At 38.9% G+C, this 21,441-nt stretch overlaps 1 protein-coding gene across 1 annotated transcript in view; it reads left to right on the top strand.

Annotated features, from left to right (window-relative positions):
- The window catches only part of tbc1d32 (TBC1 domain family, member 32), an 88,818-nt gene that overhangs the window by 54,048 nt on the left and 13,329 nt on the right, over positions 1-21,441 (top strand). The window contains exons 29-32 of the mRNA XM_073492988.1: positions 10,701-10,770; positions 12,714-12,829; positions 15,123-15,277; positions 18,061-18,201. Coding sequence (XP_073349089.1) covers positions 10,701-10,770; positions 12,714-12,829; positions 15,123-15,277; positions 18,061-18,201 — 482 coding nt within the window. The remainder of the gene's footprint in view (positions 1-10,700; positions 10,771-12,713; positions 12,830-15,122; positions 15,278-18,060; positions 18,202-21,441) is intronic.

Genomic DNA, 21,441 nt, shown 5'->3' with positions numbered 1-21,441 from the left:
TAGATGTTTTACAGTAAACTTGTTTGTCAGACTGTTAAAGAAAGTTAAAAGACAGAGTATTATAATGAAGTGCCTAACTGCATTTTTCAAGGACAGCACAAAGATTTGTAAATTGTAAAGACAAGTAAATTTTTGTGGTGAACACAAAAACAAGGTTTTTCTCTCACCCGTTCATGTTGTGTAATTTCGTAATTTCACATTAACTTCTACAACCCCAATTCAAAAAAAGTTGGAAAGCTGTGTAAAGTAGGGGTGGGTAAAAAAATCAATTGACATAAGAATTCTTATCTCCCACGATTGAGAATCTATCCTCAAATGTCAAAAAATTTATTTTCTAAGTGTTAATTAATAACATGATGTTGATGGAACGAAAAAGATGGGATTAAACTGCAAGGGTAGTGCAGCACCCAGACAATTTTCAAACAAGGTTGCGGTTGCAAGCGGTTCTTTTGTTTAATGACTGGATAATTACCTCTGCAAGACAAACATTAAGCAATTATAGTTTGTCACTGCTGCTCTGCTCCATTAACGTCTCGTAAACATAAACTGGAGCAAAACACTGAAAATAGTGCCCTCCTTTCTATTCACTCAATCAATAATCAATTTTGAATCGAGAATCGTTTTGAATGGAAAATCGATCCTGAATCGATTTGGACACTCAAAAATCGAAATCGAATGTAATTGTGAGATTGCCAAAGATTTACACCCCTAGTGTAACGCATATATTCAACAGAATGTGATCATTTGCTAATCCTTTTTGAAATATACTCAATTTAAAACAGAACAAAGACAATATATTTCATGTTATTCCTCATCAACTTAATAGATTTTTTTAAATATATGCTTATTCTGAATTTGATGTCAGCAACATGTTTCACACAAGTTGGGACAGGGGCAACAAAAGACTAGGAAAGTTGTGAAAGGTTCCAAAAACACCTGTTTGGATAATTCCATAGGTAAACAGGTTCATTTGTAAAAGGTGACAGTATTATGATCAGCATCCTCCAAAGGCTCAGTCAAGCAAGGATGAGATGAGGTTCACCACTTTGTGAAACACATAATTGTATAAAGGATATTATTTCATGAGACTTCATAAAACTGTTGTTGGTTTAACCAGGTGTTTTACCTCTGCTGCTCCTTGATCACACCAAAAACTTTCAGTATAACTTGAATAATTGTCTCCAAAGGTCTCCTAAACACTATCACCTTCCTTAGCAGTAAAGACCTTCAAGCAATTACTATGCTGCTCAAATACACAACATTTGACTTAGTTTTGCACTTTAATTGATTTTTATGCAAATACACTGCCTATGGTAATAGCTTGTTTCCTACATGATCACAGTATAACCCCTTTTGAACAGTCTGTGTTTAGTTGGAGTTAAATGTCAAATGTCATTGACACTTTCATTCATGCCAGATCTAATTTATTTAATATTAAATTTTTGCTGAAGCAGAAAAATATAATCGAATATCAGCAGTGCCAAAATACTAGAAAAGGTTTTAATCTGGCCCCTATCGGTGCGTCGTATTGCACAAAACTTTTCACCCTTGCCCCAAGCAACACATAGTCCATTAATCACAGAGTGGTCTTTTAACCATAATCATTGTTCTAGATTAAATCTAATCTACGTATTGTACTTAAATATGACTCCATTATATTTATGCCAGCAGGGGCATTCAAGCCTTTAATTAAAGAAAAGTGGGCGTGAAAAAATGATTCAACATTAACAGTTTATTAGCTATAAAACTGAAGCCTCTATTCTACAGAAATGTCTATAGTTTTGATTCGGTTAAGCTGGAAGCATGCCTGGGAGTGATCAGAAGATGAAAGCTCAGCTGTCGTCACATCTGTTAATGTAATTGGCAATTAGATGATTTACTGCATCAGTCTTTACCATTTTCTGTGGCTCAGTACACTATAAAGATGTGACCAGTTTCCTGTCTAGCTTTTTAAACTCTTATAGCTGTATAGTTGTGTTACAAGTTAAAAGCTGTTGCTGTCATGGCATCTTATCTGAGCAGATCATCATCTTAGACTGACCAATGTATCTTATACTGTTCAACAGCTGCTGTGTTTATTCCAGCTTCCATAAAGTGATATTCAACAAAATATGTAATGTCCTTTTATATCCTTTCTGTAATAGTAGACTTTTATCAACAATTCCTAATATGTTTTATCTCTTGGTTGTCCTGAGGCTTAATGATCTTAAGTTTAATCACTTCAGGAGATTTCTAGTGTTGACAACTTAATATAAATGTCCTAGTTAGTATATCGTCAAATCTGGCTTGTCTTTTGACAGTGATTTTACTGGCTTATACACCAATCAGCCGCAACATTAATACCACTTGCCTAGTATTGTGGAGGTCCCCTCTTGATGCCTGAACAGCTTTGACCCTTCGGGTTACGGACACACGACTTCTGGGTATGTCCTGGCACCGGGAGGTTACCAGCGGACCCCTTTGGGTCCTGTGGGTTTAAGGCTGCAGCCTCCATGGATCAGGCAAGGACCCGAGGTTTCCTTGCAGAACTTTGCTTTATTATGAGACAGTGAATGTTATTCACTTCACCTTTCATTGGTTTTAATATTAGTGATGCGACCTGATAAAAAATGAGACACGATGGAAGTGAAAACCATTGCGTTGTGCTGTTACTATAATGGCCAACATAAAGTAGAGCCCCCCTCGAAATGGGATCACACCAACCACGATGCCAAATCGGTGTGTATGGCGCAATGGAACACATGACATCAGAGAACTGAGTTTGGCGAAACAGTTGAAGAAGTGACTAACCATCTTCAAATAGTCAACTTTTTACCTGTTGGTATTTACTCACTGTATATGTATTTTTCTGAAATATATACAAGGAATGTAAAACATAGAACTGTTCACCTGTTCCATCAAACTCACTCCTCTCATGTCAGTGTGTTCCAGTGCATCAAACACATCTAGTTTTACCTGATGTCTGTGACCATGAAGGATTGAAACTAGGATGCAGCCATCCACTTAAAATGAATGTGGGCCAGGTCGTAAAGTAATGGGCCAATGAACCCTTCTCTATTTCCTACCTCCCTACTTCTGGTGCCCTTTCTCAGAGCACACCCATCTTTGAACTCGGCCTCTATTTTGATCTCAACTAAACTTGCATAGTTGTGACACTTTTTTGGTGACATAATCTGTCCCACACACACACACACGCACACACACAACAAAAAAACAAAACAATACCAAGCCCTGCTGTCGTGGCTGACAAAAATAAATAAATACATTTTGAGGAGGTGGACTTGGGGTTGGGAGATTTGAAGATAGAGGCATAGCAACGTTATTTGTTTATTTAAAGTGCTTTATATAAGACAAAAAGATATGAGGGCAAGATGTGAAAGACAAGGCAAAATAAAACGTATCTGGGATTTAAAGAATAGGATAAGCAAAAGTTAAATAGGATAAAACGGAACAAGCAGAATAATACAAGGCAGTACAAGATGTGACTGAAATTGCTCCAAAACAATCTAGTAAAAGCTGGAGGCAAACAGGAAAGTTTCAAACCTCAATTTAAAAAACAGTGAATCTCAGCTGACCTCAGGTAGTCTTAAAGTTTGTTTCAAATTCGAGGTAAACAATGAAACAATATATAATAGATTCTTCTTCATTGTTAGAAACAGTGGCTTAAATATCTCTGGTTGTATTTGGCTATTGTGGGGAGAGTTTCAAATCAATGAACAGGGCTGATTCATGGCCATGTTGGATGCATTGGTGCGTTGGATTACATTATTTATGCATCAATGTGATGAAGTTGATTAGTCAGGTGTCTGATTTACTGGATATAACAATAGTATATATAGTTATTTTACTCATTTTCTACTACGTATAACATCTCATATATCCATATTTTGATATGACACTACATGAAACAATCCCAGCTGGAGTTGACTGCTGTGTTGCACATGGATACCTGTGGTTTAATATATACTGTATACCAAACACTGTAGACTGGAACTGCTTGAGGTCGGTTTTTGAAATTTAAATGGATACCTGCAGACTGCATTGAAAAAGAGCATTTTTTCATGTTAGACTGTTTTTGTAGGATTCAAGGCCAGACTAATGCATTTTTTAAAACCGTGTGCAGAATCTGACAGGCTTTACAAGTATGTACTGTATGTTAACATATGCATACAAATGTCCCTGAGCCGCTGAAGAAGAGCAGATAATTCCTGAGAGTGGTAGAATTCAGTTGGATCAGTGGTGAGGAATTAGTATAAAGTCATTTATGACAAGAAGACAGCTAATAAAAGGCAGCAGTCTGTGGTGTTTCTGCAGTCTGAATAATGAATAGTAGTGATTAAAAAGGGTATCTGGAATGTGTTCAGTGTGCTTTTATTTATTATGCATTTCTCAATAAGGAGAAAGGCTTGTCAGTGAGCCTTTTTCCATCGAAGACTGAAATGTTTCCCCGGAGTGTGTTGGCTGTGACAGTGCTGTCTGTGTCTATCGATCAGTACAAAGGCACATCTCCTCTGAGGCCACACCGATGAAGAATCTTAATTATGAGTGTTCGTTTTGATGATTTATGTATCTAAGTTCACTCACACACTTCGAAGTTGTTGATTTTTCCACTTATTTATATTTTTATACTACATCTTTAGAACTGAGTCATACTCATTTACACAGTTTTATTAACAATAAACACGAGGAACATAGGTTTCAGTCCACTCAAATTTAAGACCAGCAGGATTTTTTCTTGCCAGTGTTTTGTAAATACTGAAAATCATGCTAAGTTATACATCAGATTCAGTCAAAGTGCATCCTTATTTCACAATTCTGAGTGCCATGAAAGATGCAGGATGGATGGAAAGGCTTCAGGTATAAACATATAATAAAAACGTGTATAATTACACTAAATGAGAACTGAGGCAATTTACTTGTGGACTCAGAAAGCTTGTAATACCAATGTGCTTATTATAAGGCATGCACCTGAAACTCAAAGGGCGCTATTTAGAAGGTATAAAGCGCACCGGCTAGTGCGTTTAGGGCATGTCCAAGTCCATTTTGCAAAGTGCAGTGCACGGCACAAAGAGGTGGTATTCAGACTCTGAATTAGTAATGGGTGTGTTTTGGGCGGAACATAAATCAAACCAATCCGAGTGTCGTCTCCCATTCCCTTTAAGACCAGGTGAGCCAGGGCCTGGCACATTTTAACCAGTAGCACTCGTCTTCGCTGAGGGAAAGGGATGTGATCCTCGGCTGCTGGACCCTCTGCCACACCATTCACAGTAATCCATCCCATCAACAACTCTGTTCGACTGCATATGAAAAAATACAGCTGATGAACTTCATTGATTATTCAAAACTCCTGACTCGTTTCCTTTGGAGAGTTTATGACTACAGCTTTTAGTTTTGCTGATTAAATGTGCCATGATATGTGTTACAGTACATTACTGCATTCATTGAAATGTTTAAAATAACTGAAAGCAGCCTCTCAAATCATAAAGTCAGAGTGTACGCATGGTGTGAACCTGCCTGTGTAGGCGCATCTAATACGTCCTTTAAATAGCAGGAAAACAGACTGCATTTTTTACTTTAGACCAGCTTTTTGTTGGTCTATGGCGCTGTCGCTTTCTGCTACCTCAAGATAGCAATCCGCCATCAGTGGCCTAACCACACCTCATTATAAGACCAACAAGGTGCAAGCACATTTGCTATTAACACAGCGTGGGTGTGAAAATGACAGCTGCGACAGCCTGAAACTAGCAACGACACTTGAGCTGCGCTGTGCGCCGCTTTGCGGTAATACAAGTTTGTATTACTGCAGAGAAAAAGCTGGATGGATATGCCAGCCTTTTGCCCTGAAAGTAGCTCAATGTAGTTACCCATAAAAACAAATCCAGTGGATGACTTTCTGTTGAACTCTTCTTTTGAAATAATTTGTTGTTGCTGCTTGCCTGGATACTTGTTTTACTGAAGTTTGTGTTTTCAGAATCTCTGCAAGAGTGGCATGACCCTTAGTCAAAATGGCTACACAACACAAACAGGTGTAAAAATACCAGAATTTTCCTGCAAAGATTCCCTCTAGACTTCTTTGAAGACATTAAAGAAAATCCTCTGCCTGGAGTTTGTCTGATATAGTTTTCTGACAAAAAAGTTATATTAGCTCACTAAATATTCATGAAACACATCTCCTCATTTTCCTTCATTTGAAATCAGAAATCTCTGAATATACAGATACTGTTTATTGCAAAAATGTAACTGCTTTGAGACGTTTCAAGTTTCCACATCACAGTTGATTAAGTTACATATTGAACCATGATTAGCTTCCAAACTAGTGGTTATATCACAAATCATTTTTGTATGTACGCGCAACTTTAAACGGTAACTCCTCATATTTTATACATTAAAGTTTGTTTACAGGTATTGGGGAGTACAACTGCATATTTGAAAAAGTAGGATAAAGCCATTTGTGGCTCCATGGGAAGCTGCATATTTTTGTTTCCATTGATGTTGCTCAGTAGCTAAATTGCATTGTGGGTAATGTAAGAGGCAGGTTATGAAAAGCAGTTCACTGGTCTAGCATTGCTCTCCTATAATACTGTTGGACTCATTATGTTCAAGTTAAAAACAAATTAATAAAAATAGGTACAGCAGAACCAGAGACGTCACCTTATTTATTCCATGCATTCTTCTTCCTTATCAAAACCTGGAGTCTACATTACCCATAATGCAATTTAGCCACTAAGTGACATCACTGGAGGTAATTCATCAGATTACATGGTTCTTTCTCTGTATCCACAAAAGACTTGATACCAGGTTTTTTCACAGATGCAGTAGTACTCCCCAAGACTTGTAAACACACTTTAATATGTAAAATTGGTTATCGTTTAAGGTTTATATCTATCTAGCATCAAAGTCTGCAAATACATCATTCTGTACAGTGAAATTGAAACACATTTTTGACTGGAGTTTGGCCTTTAATGGACTTAAGATGTTACACACTCTGTTTCAGTAGTCATGTAACAGCTCGCCATCTCCAGTTTTGGTAAAGACGGAATAAAATAACAGTGAATAGAAAGAAAACTTGTTGTAAAGTATTAAAGCCAGCAGTCTGATCTGAATCATTGGTTTTGGTCAGATGTCTTGGCAGAAAATCCTTCAGTCACTACAGTTGCATCAAAGCTGTTGAATAAATTTAATGATACCTTTTTAAAATGGTTTTGCACTCGCTGCTCCCGCATCAAACCAAGGATCAGCTCTGAAACTGCCACATTAGCCTGCATTTCTACATCTCTTCATTGCTTTAAAGTGAAGGTTCTCTGGTGTCCTTTCTATTACACAGACACACAGAGGCACACACACACACGCACATGCACACACGCACAGCTATTCCATTTTCTTTTCTAATATTCCTTCCACCAAATAGCCTCTGAGGAGACCAGGCAGCTGTCACGGCTCTTGTTGAATTCTGCAATCTGCCAGTTGTACGTATGTGTAAGTGTGTGCACATGGTAGGCACCTCTTAGTGCTTGATTGGCGTAGACTACAGTCTCAGCTACTCTGCCCTACTTGAGTGCTCCCATTGTGTGGCGAGAGCAGACTCATTTGCCAAGTATTAACCTCTGTCAGCTCCCTGTTCTGAGTTGTATCTCCTCACCCTTCGTGGCCCTGTCTCCTGAAGGCAGCTGTCCGGCAATCTCATTTATTTCAGCTGCCTGGTAAAATTGGGTGGCTGGAAACAAAGACAGAGCACCTTTTTATGCGACTGTCACGTCTTAATAGCTCAGACGGAGATCTACACTTTCTTTAAAAGAATACTAATTTTAATAGATTTTCGTTTTAAAGCACACTAACTTCTGTATTTTAGCCAACCGAAGAGCAAAAAGCACAAGTCAGTTCAATTCAACGTCATTGTAAATAGACTTGAATGGAAGAAATCATGTCATTGTTATTCCAACTTTGCTAAAAAATAGAGAAAAACTGAAGAAAAAAAAATAGTTAATTCATTTTAAAAATGTACATGATTTGTTTTTGGGTGGGATAATTTGGTGTAAAGAATTGGGTGTAAACATACAGTTTTGGACAATTCAGTGTTGGAAAGGTTGTACTCTCGACATGATACGCTTAGAAAATACAATGCATTGATCAAGGTTAAAACAGTGGTTCCCTGAGGACAGAAGCGAAATGAACACCACTGCCTCCTATAATGATAATCTTGATGTGGTTAGTGTGTGCAGTTGTTTAATAAACAAAAAGTAGTAGAGTAAAAAAAAGACACTTAACACTTTTTACCAGCCACGACAGTGTCGGCCGGTAATGTCTTGAGTGAGTGTGTGTGTGTGTGTGTGTGTGTGTGTGTGTGTGTGTGTGTGTGTGTGTGTGTGTGTGTGTGTGTGTGTGTGTGTGTGTGTGTGTGTGTGTGTGTGTGTGTGTGTGTGTGTGTGTGTGTGTGTGTGTGTGTGTGTGTGTGTGTGTGTGTGTGTAAAAAATGTGGTCCTGGAGACACCTTTTGTACCTCCCACAGATGCAGTTTTGAGTACTAGGCAGGTGTTTATATGTCCGTCAATCATGCAAGATGCAGTCGTGGAACTTTACAGGTGTGTAGTTAAGATAAAATGAAGGCTGAGTTTTGACATGGGTGTGATCCGACCTATGAGTACTGAGTTCTAATGTAATAATGTAGTTATGACAATAAAGTAGTGCTGGGTCAGAATGTGAACATGTTGACAGGCATCTGGTGTGATGCCATCGCAGGATGGTCTCTAGTTAATACTGTTTTTCTATTTTTGTGGCTATGCAGGATAAATAACTGTAATATGACGAAGGTGAAACAAAGTAGACTGTTTTAGTGTCGTGCCACTACAGAGCAGCTTCTTTCATCAAGGTACGAGACTCCTCAATTCATCTTCAGCCATCAGCCCTCAAAAAAATAGTTTGAATTATATGACTTATCCAACCAGGATAAATCAGACTCCGACCCAGTGGCAGGCATTAAGAATAACTATGATAACGGCACAGATATAGTATTAAATTCAACTCAAACGTACACAAACGTACTTGTTCAGAAAAAGACTACAGTCTCAATTTAAGGTTTATTTTTACAGCTGTGGATGTGCTCACATGCCAAGATGAAATAAACTCCTTGTGGATGTTGTTTGCTCATCTTAAAGGATTTTCTCTTAATGTGTCTCAAGGCAATGACTCACACACCTAAGCTTTTAAATTCTGCAGGTTTCTTTATTTTCAAGATTAACTTTGTTTTAATTTCCCCTCAATCACAGGAGGATTGTAAGGAAAACTGAATCAACTCAGAACTAAATGAAGATCCCTAAGATTACTCTTCATGGGCAGTGAAGAACAAATAGTCACAACGTACTGTATGTCAGAGAGATATCTTTCAACAGTGGCTCTTTTTTACAAAAGTTAAATGGTTATTACAAACTGTAATATAGGACACAGCGACACAATGCTGCAGAGGCAGCAGGAGAGGAATGGGGAGGGAGGGAGGGAGGGAATAAATATAACAAGAGAGCATTCATCTCCATTAGACGGTAATTGCCATCAGCAAGAGGTTTTTAGAGATGTTAATACGTGAGGAGGACAGAAGGGCGAGATAGAGAATACAGCTCTAGTTGTCCTGGCTCTGTTTCATGCCCTCATCACAAGCTATTTTCTCTCAATTAATACAATATTTGATGGCCTGTGATTAATCCACATCGCTCAGCTCTGATTTTTCTATGGTAACAATGTTGAATCATCCCTTGGATACGTGGATCACAGCTACTGAATTATCATATCGCTTGCATATTTCTGCACCATTAGTCTGTAAATTGGATTTCAAGTTTTCCCTGCCACTCACGCTGTCTCCATAATACTGCTCATATTAATTGTTGAAATCTTCTCATCATCTTACCACAAACTGTCTGAAGCAGGGGATCCATTAGCACAAATGTAATAATATTATTTTTCCCCAAAGCCAGGAGGCAGTGGAAACATCCTACAAAACAAAATATCATTCTTCTCCCACTGCAGTTATTGCTTCATTCATCGTTCTCTCTGCACAATTACAACTGTAACTCCAAAAACTAATATATTTTTATGATTCTCTCCACTTAATGGTGCTAAGTAAGAGCCCATGAGAGCAGCTGGTGAGACTGATAGTTCAACGATCTGCACAAAAGCTGTGGCGTGTGGATCTAAAGCTGCCCTGCTCCAGTATTTTCAGCTGCTGCAGTATCTCGCCCCACAGATAAAGATAAAGTCCTGAGATTAAAGAGCTTTCTCACAAGGCTCAAAATGTCATACTGTATTTTTTTCACCCCAAAACTCCACCACACTCCTAAAATCAAGAGTTATGACTCCACTGCTCCAAACCATCCAAACGCTGTTGTGAAATTACCCGTGGATGACTGTTAGGGAAATTACCCAAGTCACCTTGATGCTGCGCCACCTCGCAAACATCACAATTAAATGCCAAACAACTGCTGTAAAACTGCCAACTACAAAATTACCTAGACACAACATCACATCTGTAGAGCCTTGGAAGTAGCAAGTCATTACATGTTGTCATGTTTTTCATATTTTCCACGGTCGTAACGCACCCCGTTAGTGATATCCAGGGAGTGTTTTTCCCCCAAACCCTGCAGCCATATTCCCTCTGTGAGTATTACCTTGCTTGGTAATAACCACCTCTCTTCTTTAATCGTCTTGTTTTACAGCAGAGGAGAAAAGTGTGAAGAGTGCTGCATTATCATCTGTGGAGCAGCTGGGGATCAACACCTGTCTCAGGTATGTGCAGTATTTAAAGTGTTTTTCTTTAGCTCATAAACCCTCATTTAATCAGACAGTCGTCTTACAGCAAGGAGAACCTGCTGTGTATAAACTTGTTCTCTTGTTATGCTTACTGAACTGCAGGCTTCATTTTAGTAACTGCAGTATGTACTGCAGAAGAAGTCTTGAAGTCACTCTGTAGAAGTTTTCAGACCCTTTTCTGAAAGCTCCTGTTTGTAAGAAAGTAATACTGACGCTTTGGGACTCCCAACTTGTCAAATACTGATGCATTTGGTTGGTGGCTGATAAAAAATGTTATGCTCTCAACGTTGGGTCAGTTTTTCCCAGTAGTATCACAGATGGTATCGAATATAGATATTTTTTAAGGTATTGTATCGAAGTTAGTAATTCCAGTATAGCTAGCCGGCTATGCTCCCCAGCTCTGCCTGGCTTTGCCAACACAAATCTCTGCAAATGTCTTTTGTTTTTGATTTGATTGAGCAACCCCTAATAGCAGAAATTATATATTGTGCGTTTAACACACGCAGAATAAGGCATCAGTAAGAGCTTTAGAATGACTAATAAAGAGCCAATATACTACTCATACCCATGCTAATAAACAACCAGCTGATTGTTAATATGTCTACCTTCTGTGTTTTAAATTTTTACATATACTAGTTTATGTGTGTGGAAAGGTGGTATTTATACATGTTTTTTATTCATCCAGCCACAAGCTTTAGTTTCACCCTCAGAATCAGAGAGGTGAAGAGGTTCTTTCTGGAGCAGCACCAAAGTTATAAAGGAAGGAGGTCATTGCTGAAGAAATCGAGCAAACAGTGTTTTCAGATTGAAATGGAGTGCAACAACAAGAGGTGTAAGCTGTTTCCCCAATTCAGGAGCTCAATCGTCTGAAGGCCACAGCACACAAAGAAAAGCTCAGATGTGATGGTCTGTCCACACCATTTTGCAGCTGTTAAAGGCATCTAAAACATGCTGTTGTATAAAGAATAATAATATTCCTTCCTGCTCCTACAGTACGATTAAACCCCTGCACTTGTCCAAGGTGCTGAAGGGTTCTCTTGCTTTTTTGTTTTCACACTAATGATGCCAGAGTGCATTCTACTTGGTCTGTTCTTTATTTCCCCATAAGTAGGCCCTCTGACTTGTGGTGCTTTTTTCACACTGCTCATTTCTGTCCTTAATGAGACCCCGCTGCTACATTACATACTGGATATAACTCTTTGCTCGACATGTTCCCTGGAGGGGAGCTTTTCAGATGAAAAGTTCAGAATCACTGAATGCCATGTTTGCATTTTTTGGTATCAACAGAGAGCAGTGTGTGAGCGTTACCCGCAGAGCAGCGTGTCTTATGGGATTTAAAGTTGTCGGACATGAATTTATAATTAATCCTTGACTTACAAGTGTCAGACTTGCTGAGTTAAATCGGACCACTTTGGACTTGTTGAATTGAATTTTGATGAGTACTTTTGTGAATCCGCATAAGGCCTCAAGAAATTCTGACTCTTTTTGCCCCAGTGTTTTGGTGCATAACAACAAAGACAGTGAGAAAGAATAATTAAAAAAAAAATACAAAACTGAATAATTACGATAAAAATATGAAAAACATACAAATATGTTCAAGAGTCTGTTTTTAAGATGAAAGTACAGTACAGTTTGAGGAGGGACTAATTAATGATGGAGCAGAGGTGAACCATCATTGACTTTGGCAGAATAAACTCCCTTAGTTGCAGCAGGAAATACATCCACAGCTGTTTTTTTCTTTATCATGAGGGCGTGTTCAGCTCCTGGGGTCTTGGGTGATGATGGTCTGCAGGAAGGACACATGATGATGGGGGCAGGTGTGACTGGGTTCTTCCTGAAATCCACCACCATCTTCACTGTCTTCAGAGCCATTTAAGGTTTGAGATTTACATTATGTCTGTTCTGTCTTTCACCTCCAGATACGGCAGCTACCTCAAGCTTCTGAAAGAAGATGCTGTGAATGACGTGACGCTGCTTATGAAGCATATTAAGATCTTCTTGTCCACACAGAGAGTTAAAACTGCTTCAGAGCTCAGTATCCTTAAAGAGTCCACGTCTGCATGCATGAAGTTGGTAGACTGTGACTACAAAGGTATTCACCCTCTTTGAAATTTGCATATTTTCTTGGCCTGTTTGGAGAGTTGTCTGGAAAGTGACTTCAGCAAACTAATGAGATTCCCACATTTCAAGCAAGTTGGAAAATATGCGTCACTTTACCCCTTTAAAGTGACTTCTATTCTGACTCCTCTTGAATATGTTGTATACATATACAGTATATATTCTATATTAACAGATTTAAACACACAGTATGTGTTTCCTACATCAAGGGGTTCCCCGATCAAAACAATGAACAAAAAAGAAGTAGTTTAAGGATGTTGCGAAGTAGCATGGGATCATGGGAGTTGTTGTTTTCATTGTTAAACAAACATTATTGCCAATGAAAATCTGACGTGAGTCAGGCAGAAAGAGCGTGTCCTGTGGTGGTAATGAAATGGGTTTTTAACTGCGGGCTAATCCAGTCATTAAACCAATTAATTGTATTTATAGCTCATGTATTAACACAACTTAAGCAGACTAAAGTACTGTAGAAAAGAACATTAAAATATGAGGTAAAAAAAACACAACGCGACAGCTAACCAACTCTCATACTGTGTCCTTAATGAAACCTGAATGATTTCTGAGTTTGTAAAGCATATTTACATGCTGGTACATTATATCTAGTGAATGTTTTAAGGTTGAATTGTAAACTACATCCCTCTGTGTGCCTTCTACCTAAACAAAAGTTACAGGTTCACAGTGTTTAAAGGCAGCACCTCAGCATAGAGACGTAAAACGCAAGAGGTGTCAATAGCCTGGGGTTGTTTTCTGGAGTGGAGACTAATGGCTCCATAGTTCTCCTGGAGCAGGACTCAGACCTGCATATCAGTGAAGTCATTTGCTTCCAGCAGCTTCTGAATGAAATTATCTAAATGAGAGTGAATGCTCCAGAGCTTGGATAACCCTGTTAAAATGTATTTGACGAGATAAATTTTGTGTTGTGACCCTGGTGTTTGGAAGCGTGTTACTTTTTATGCTCACCATTGGAGTTGTAATGTGGTGTTCACAATGCAGAGCTGCTGCCTGTGAGACCTCAGCCCAGTAGCCAGAGGAAAATGTTGGAATTATACATTTCTGCAAACCACGGATGCATTCAAATGTACATGTGTCACATTACATGTATGTATGTATGAGCTGACTTTCAAGTCAGGAGGTGGAGGTGTTACACCTGGGTGAGACAGCTGCCAAGCCAGAGAACACTGTTCAAACTGGCGTTTCAACATTAATAAGGGTGAAAGCAGCAGCTATTTGTAATGAGACACTGGGACATTCTCCTGCCATGTTTGTGGCAACAGACTATGTTTTTTAATGCCAAAATATAATCTTTTCCTAAACCTCACCAAGTTGTTTTTGTGCCTAAACATAACCAGACAGTGAGTACAGCATTGTTTCAATGTAAAATTGAACATTTTACCTAAAGAAATGTAAAGATTCAATATATTCGAGGTTTGCAGAAACATACATTGACAACATTTATTCTGCCGATTGTGTTGAAGATCTTTTAATAAATTAATCATTTTGGCTGAACTTCTATAACAGGATATACACTTGACTCCTAAATGTAAATGACTCCACATACCCCCAAATCACAAAAAAATGAATTTCCATCTAAATCTAATTTGTTTTAAGCTTTTTTTTCATCTCATAAATCCACAGAATGATACTGCAGACTGAGAATTGAATCTTGGCAGTCTTAACTGTAGGAAACTGTTTTTCAGCTCTGAGATAATGGCGTGGTGTATCAGGGTTAATTGACTGTCAAAGCATTACTCGCTCTGTGGTTGACACTCAGTGGTGTCAGTTGACAGTAAAGTGGTATTAGCTCAACGCTTGATTTAACACAACATAAGGACTCAGTTTCTTGTGACACCTAAACGGAATCTTTTCCAATTCTTCAAAATACAAAACAATTATACATACAATACAACAAATTCATTGCAGCTTTGAGTTAAAATATTTGTACAATTAATTCTGTTGTTTGAATTAATTCACGACCACCTGCTGTTGCCAGAAAAGATCTGTCAAGTCACATTAGTCAGAGTTTGTTCTGCACGCAGCTCTGTAGATCATTAATTCGTAATACAAGCAGAGGCTGCTCAGATTTATTTTTACATGCAAAATGATAAATTCTCTTGATTAAAGCTCTTACCATTTAAACTGTGCTGCCAAAGGCTAATTTGAAGGTAAGATAAACACTCACTAGTTTCTGGCTCTTTAACTCTGCCCTCCAGTCACTCAGCAGGATGATTATCCAGGCCACGACTGGCTGGCCTCCACAGTGTTCCTCATCATGGCTGGAGACATGGAACGGTCTCTGAGTTTACTCCTCAATCTGTCCTCTCAGCTTACCTGTGCATTCATCTGGCCAGCAAGCATACATGCCTCTGTGAGTATAAGAATGTGCAAATACAACTACAGCACGAGGTATTTAAAGTGCAAGAGCTAGGATTTAAATTTGCAGCAATTAAGTGCATCAAGTGGAAGCAAAACTGTTGAAAAGACCACAATAGTCATGCATCATCCTACAGCTTATTCTTCTACGTTAATGTATTCTTGCTGTCTTGGTCTGTGAAGAGTTATGGTATTCACACACTATTCTGAACAAAATGATCACATGCTGCTACTCAGGAGACAGTTTGAGATTGCTTTTAAAAGGGAAAAAAGGTAAGTGTGTGCTAAAATGAGTTAATGTAAGCACTTAATTGGTATAGTAAGCTCCTCTCTGTTGTCTGGAACAGTTTTTCATCTGCATGTAAGTAAAGTGTGGAGGTGTCATTCAGAGATATTCTCGTGACTGTTTTCCATTTTCTGTTTCCCACCTGCCTCCCAACAGGGAGTTCATCAGCGTGTTTGATGTGCAGAGGTTGCACAATGTGTTGAGAGTTTGAATGTGTGCGTGTGAGCTGCAGTGTGAACCCTTGTGAGCTACAGTTAATCATAACATCAACTGGTAGATATGCAGAGACATGCATCTTCACAGAAGTAAAATTCCAACTTTACAGCTGCATTTATGGGGTCATAAGGTGAACTTTATAGATAAACAGTCTCCCATGTATGCCTTTGCTCAGCACAAAGTAAATCAAATCTCTGAAATTCAGACAACCTGTAGATAGTTTGGGCTTAAACTGAATGGTTTGGTTTGGTATATCCTACCACAGCCTGTGTTCTTCTAAGTCTTTTTGAGTCGATTATCAGCCTTTGATCCTCAGACAGGTCCTACATGTCTAGACTTTATATAAACATCACTATAATTTTTCAAGCCCATCTGGTTTTATGGAATACCATTTGTTTATATATTGAATAACAAGACGCTGTTGGCCGTTCTCTGTTGTCTTAATGACTGTATTTTAATATATTACTGGCTAAGAAGAAAGAGTCTGCCCAACAGTCTGTAGATTTTGCTTGAGATCTTCTCTTTTGCACTAAACACTAAAATCACGTTAGAACCATGAACAAATCTACCATGATGTCACCCATGATGTGGTTTGGGGACTTTTGAAACCTTGAGTTTACCATTATGGCCATCACCATCTTTGGAGCCAGACATGTCCATATTTGGTTGTAGCTGCTTGTCAATCACAAGGTAGCCACACCTAGGGCTGGGTGTTGAACTTCAGCACTTTTATTGCACCCACCGAATTGCCTCGATACTAACGAGTATGTCTCATCATTCAATACCCAAGGAGTTCATCTCACCAGTGTCAGTGAGCCAATAAGCATGCAGCGTGCTTGTTGTGCCAAGATCTAATAGTGCTGATGACTGGCTGTCTCGAGGCATGCAGGAAAAACACCAGATTATGCCCAGAGATGGGGCTCATGTGTAATGTAATCTTTTGTTAAATAGGTTTTATAAAATTGATATTGAAAATCGTTCAGGAACCAGTATCGAAGTCAAAATATGGGTATCGGTACCGGTATCAAATTTCAACGATTCCAAGTCTTAACCACGTTGTAAAGCATAGCCTGCTTAGTTTAGAGTGTATTTCACTCTAAATGGAAATATAATTTACAAAATGAACATCATTCTGTATTGAAGAAGACTTGAAACTAGATAATAAACTCATCAGGAAAGTGTTTACTGAGGTAATAAATCAAGTGAGAGCCAGGGTCATTTTCCCATAGAATTCCATACAATTGGACTTTAAACATCCATCTAGTCTCGAGGTGATGCTTTCAGATAGGGAGGGACTCCTGTTAAAACCTGACGTCAAGTAAAAATCCAGATTTTTCTTGTCTCATCTGACATACACATCTAAAATGCACCTTCAAATGTTAACAGCTTTGACGTCTGTCTCCGTCTTGTCCTCATTTAATCCTGGCTTTTTCAAACACAGCACGTCAACAATCACAGCGTCACAGCAAGACTACAGCAAAGAAAAACATGAATATATGAAGTGCTATGCTGAATCCTTACAACTTTATTCACATACAGGCTTTTGTTTGATTCTCTTCATTTCACAACAAGGTGAAAAACAAACAGGATGTTTTTTTAGCAAATTTAAAAAAGAGGAGGAGTAGTACGTGGAGGAAGTTGACTGAAAGAGATAAATGAGGGGGGAAAAAGAACTAAGAGTATAAAGAATAGCTGAAAATAAGGGACGAAATTTAGTTTCAATCATTTTAAATTGACAGGGAGAACTGAGGTGCTGAGATTAAGCTTTGCTATCATTATACCAAACCTCTGTCATCTTGTTGCTCTTGTCAAAGTCAATTACAGCTCGATTGGACTCGACTGAACGTGTGTTACGTGCTCTCACTGTGTTTGATGCAGATGCAGCTGGTGAATTTCTCCACATGGCAGTTTGCCTCCAACTCCACAATGTGGTCGATTTAGTCAATACCACACAAAACAGAAAGGGCACAAATAATTAAGAGGCAGCAGAGAATTTAGAAGGGAATGTGTGCAAGAACACACACAATCACACACCTGTGTGAACACAAAGCAGCATGCTGTTTCTATTTCCATTAGTCAAAATAAAAGCAGGTATTCAAGACTGTTTTTATTTCCATATCAGTGCTGAATACAAAACATGGAGCTCGTGATTGATGCTTCTGTTATTTGAAAATCTACAAGTGGTAAAACAAAAAATGATTATTATTTACAGATAAAGAACTTTACCTTAAATCTAAAAATGTTCTGAGAGAAAAACCTCTTGTTTGTCATGACAGGTCCATGTTCCTGTGGAAGTCGCTGAATCAGGAATCCCTCCCATTTACTGGTGCACGGCTCACTATGTGGAGATGCTACTGAAAGCTGAAGTTCCTCTGGTGCACTCCGCCTTCAGGATATCTGGTTTCACCCCATCACAGGTATGATTGAAAAAATGCTGCTCACTTGAAGCTAGCTGGTGCAAGATTGTAGGGCTAAGATTCAGAACAAAACTGATCGTAATCCGACGTTTTCCTAGGCAACACAGTCAAAGTTCAGGTTATAGGATTGTTAACCAATGAGTGTGTCATCTGTGACATTTATTTGTTTAAAATTTCTGTTGACGAAGTTTGCTTTTCTCTTTGTCGCACTCTGTCTTTGTTCCACTGGCACCTATTACTGTCAATGTGGACTGAAAGTTTAGTTCTTCTACTTAATTTATTATCACGGAAATTAGCGTGTATATGCAGGTTTTTTTAAACATGGGTAAAAACGCAAATAATCGACAATTAGCATCTTTCACAATGCCAGAAACCGAAATCAAGAGGCGATAAATACTCGTGACTATTAAAGGGGTTAATTGACCCAGGAGTAAATCCAGATTGTACACATTCACATTGCACACAAAAGCCAGATGTTGGGGGATGTAAATGGGCTTTTTGGCCCACTTACAAGCACTAGAAGTTCAGAACCACAGATTTTAAACTGCCATGTGGATAACTCTACATTGCAGAGTTTACTACGGTTTATAATCCATACAGAGGAATTTTGTTCACCTTAAGTAGCTTTTAGTTTGGCCACCAGGGTCTTCTTCACTCTGTAACAGTCTTCAAAGACTGAAACCGAATCAAGTCAGATATGCATTACATTGTTACGCTCGGTTTGGTAGATAGTGGACCCAAAAGTGGACACTGAGGCTGGAAGTAGGTTAAGGAATAATTTATTGATTCCACAACTCTTCAGCAAGTGAAGGAGTTGAGCGTCCCAGGCGGAGTCCCCGTCTGGTAGCATGGAGGTGGAGGTGCGGTAGCTCGTGGTGATGCTGGTGGTAGCGTGGGGAGTTGAGACTCAGGTGAGCACAGAGTGAGGCAGCTGGCTGCAGAGGTGCGGAGGGCTGAATGGCTGGAGCTGGAAACACAGGAAGCCAGCGTGCTGGTGAACACTGATCGTAGAGAGAACACAAAAGTAAATTAGATTTCCAAGAGAACAAAACGAAACAATTAGAAGTCATAGAGAACGACAATCTAACTGGAGCCATGTACCACATCGAACTGATGAAATCATCTGGCAGCAGGTAGCGTGAAGAGCAGGGCTTTATCAGCAGGCGCTGATTGCCAACATGCTGCAGGTGAGCGTGTGACAGCAGCTCCAGTAGTGGGAAGCTCCGCCCAGCCTCTCCATGCACCTCTGTAAGCACAAACAGAAAAAAGAAATGACACCAAGCACCAAAATATCCACCACAAATATGACAGGACATGACATGCATTGCTTTATGCACTTACATTATCAAATATAAATCAAAACTATTCAACAAATACTTAGAAAAAGTACAACTAAAACTGATTTCACACCAGACATGATAATGAACGCAAAAGGACCTGGAAGAAAACTGAGCCTGCAATTTTTTTTAAAAAGTCCACATTGTTAAATTATCCAGTCGGCTTAGAGCTTGAACTACTTCTATTTGTTTCTATAAAATTATAGAATGACACAAAGTTTGAGTCAGAATGATGAAGCTTCAAAGACACCAAGTTCTGTTTATACTGCAGAAAATTAGTCTAATTCTTACTTTTCTGTCTTTGTATTATAATTCCCATTTAGATCAGTAAAGCACAGTCACGACTACTGATGGAGGAAATAAAAGGAACTGAATTTGGATTAGATTTGTGAATTTTTTTTTGAAGATTACTGAATTTATACTGACACCAAAAGACTCAGCAGCCCACTTTGTTTCTTGTTTAACTGTTAAATGAATAATTGAATAAAAGTAATTCATTAACGATGTCAGTAAGATCCCAAAATACTGTGTTCAAAGCTCATACAACCACACTTTTAGTTGCCCTACGAATGTCTTCCATTTTTATTTTGCTTTGACTTCAGTCAACTTCAAAACACCAAAATACGCCTTTGACGGTCGATCTTTTTCTTTGACAAAGCAGTTGAAAAGTCAGATCTTTGCTCCTCAGCTCTTTATTCTTTTGAAACAGATGTCTCACACAAACGGTGTGGTAGCAGAAAAGGGTAGATTCACCTTGAATCCTCTTATGTTTGATGCTGTCTTCTGTGTGTCGGTAGTTGACAGTTGAGGCTCACATAATGTACTGCAGCACCGGCGCTTATAAGACTCCGCATTTGCATCAAAGATCTGAACTCGCCGTCTCCAGGGTGGAGTAAAACGTTAACATTCAGCTCATCTCGTCACTCTTCAAGGCAATAATGGGCACCTGTTCCTCAGTCAGAAATGGAAATATCTGTTCCAAAAGTTTGAGCTTTGAGAGACTGACAACGCAGCAGTGGGAAATGAAGCATTATACACCTCTGACATTCATACAGTACAGGTTGTGTGTGTTAAAATCCATCTCCAGAACATTTAAGTATTTGAAACAGTCAGACTGCCTAGAGAATAGGAGTATGTGTGACAGAAAGAGACATTTAAACTGGAGCATTCCTCAGTGTGAGCAGAGACCTGAGGTAGGTGAAGGATAAATGGGTTAATTATATGAAGAAACATGAGGTGTGTGGTTCACATGTCCCAAATGGGAAACAACCCTTTGCATGAGTGCAGCGCTGCAACAGTTATTATCGATCATGCATTCAGTCGTGTGTATGTGTGTGTATCTGTCTGGACCGATCAGCAGAATACTTTACTCTGCCATTGATGCTGACTTTTCACTACTCTTAAATGGCCAGTAGGGGCCACAAGTGATGAACAAGTGCTTCAGTTTGGAATCTTGTTTAAGCGAGGGACACTTTGTACTTTATAGGGGACCCAACCAAATTACATCTGCACTCCTGAGTACCTTTCAGATGAATCCGTGCCATATTTCAGTACGTTAAGAGCGGGTTGTGTGTGTGTGAATCAATCAAACATTTAAAAATGTCCTTATAAGCGTATCATAGACTTGCGTCTTTTCAGCAGTATTCGCCATTTTACGATATGCATTACAACACAGCAGAGGGCATTTTTAGAAATCAGCTAGACTATAACAAGGCTTATCTAGTCTGTGACAAGCCACATCTGTACTTCCATAGAAATATTTGATCTCATCTTGAACTGAAGAATCTGCAGATTAATTTCAAATACAATATGTCATGATCCACTAAAGTTAGGCAAGACACAAGATGGTCTTTGCTGTCATCTTAACTATAAGCCTGGCAGAAATCTGCACTCTGAGTCCCCT

Source organism: Pagrus major, chromosome 22 (assembly GCF_040436345.1).
Source record: "Pagrus major chromosome 22, Pma_NU_1.0".
NCBI classification, from domain to species: Eukaryota; Metazoa; Chordata; class Actinopteri; order Spariformes; family Sparidae; genus Pagrus; species Pagrus major.
The sequence above is the reverse complement of the archived record's forward strand: the minus strand, read 5'-3'. Positions and strand labels throughout refer to the sequence as shown.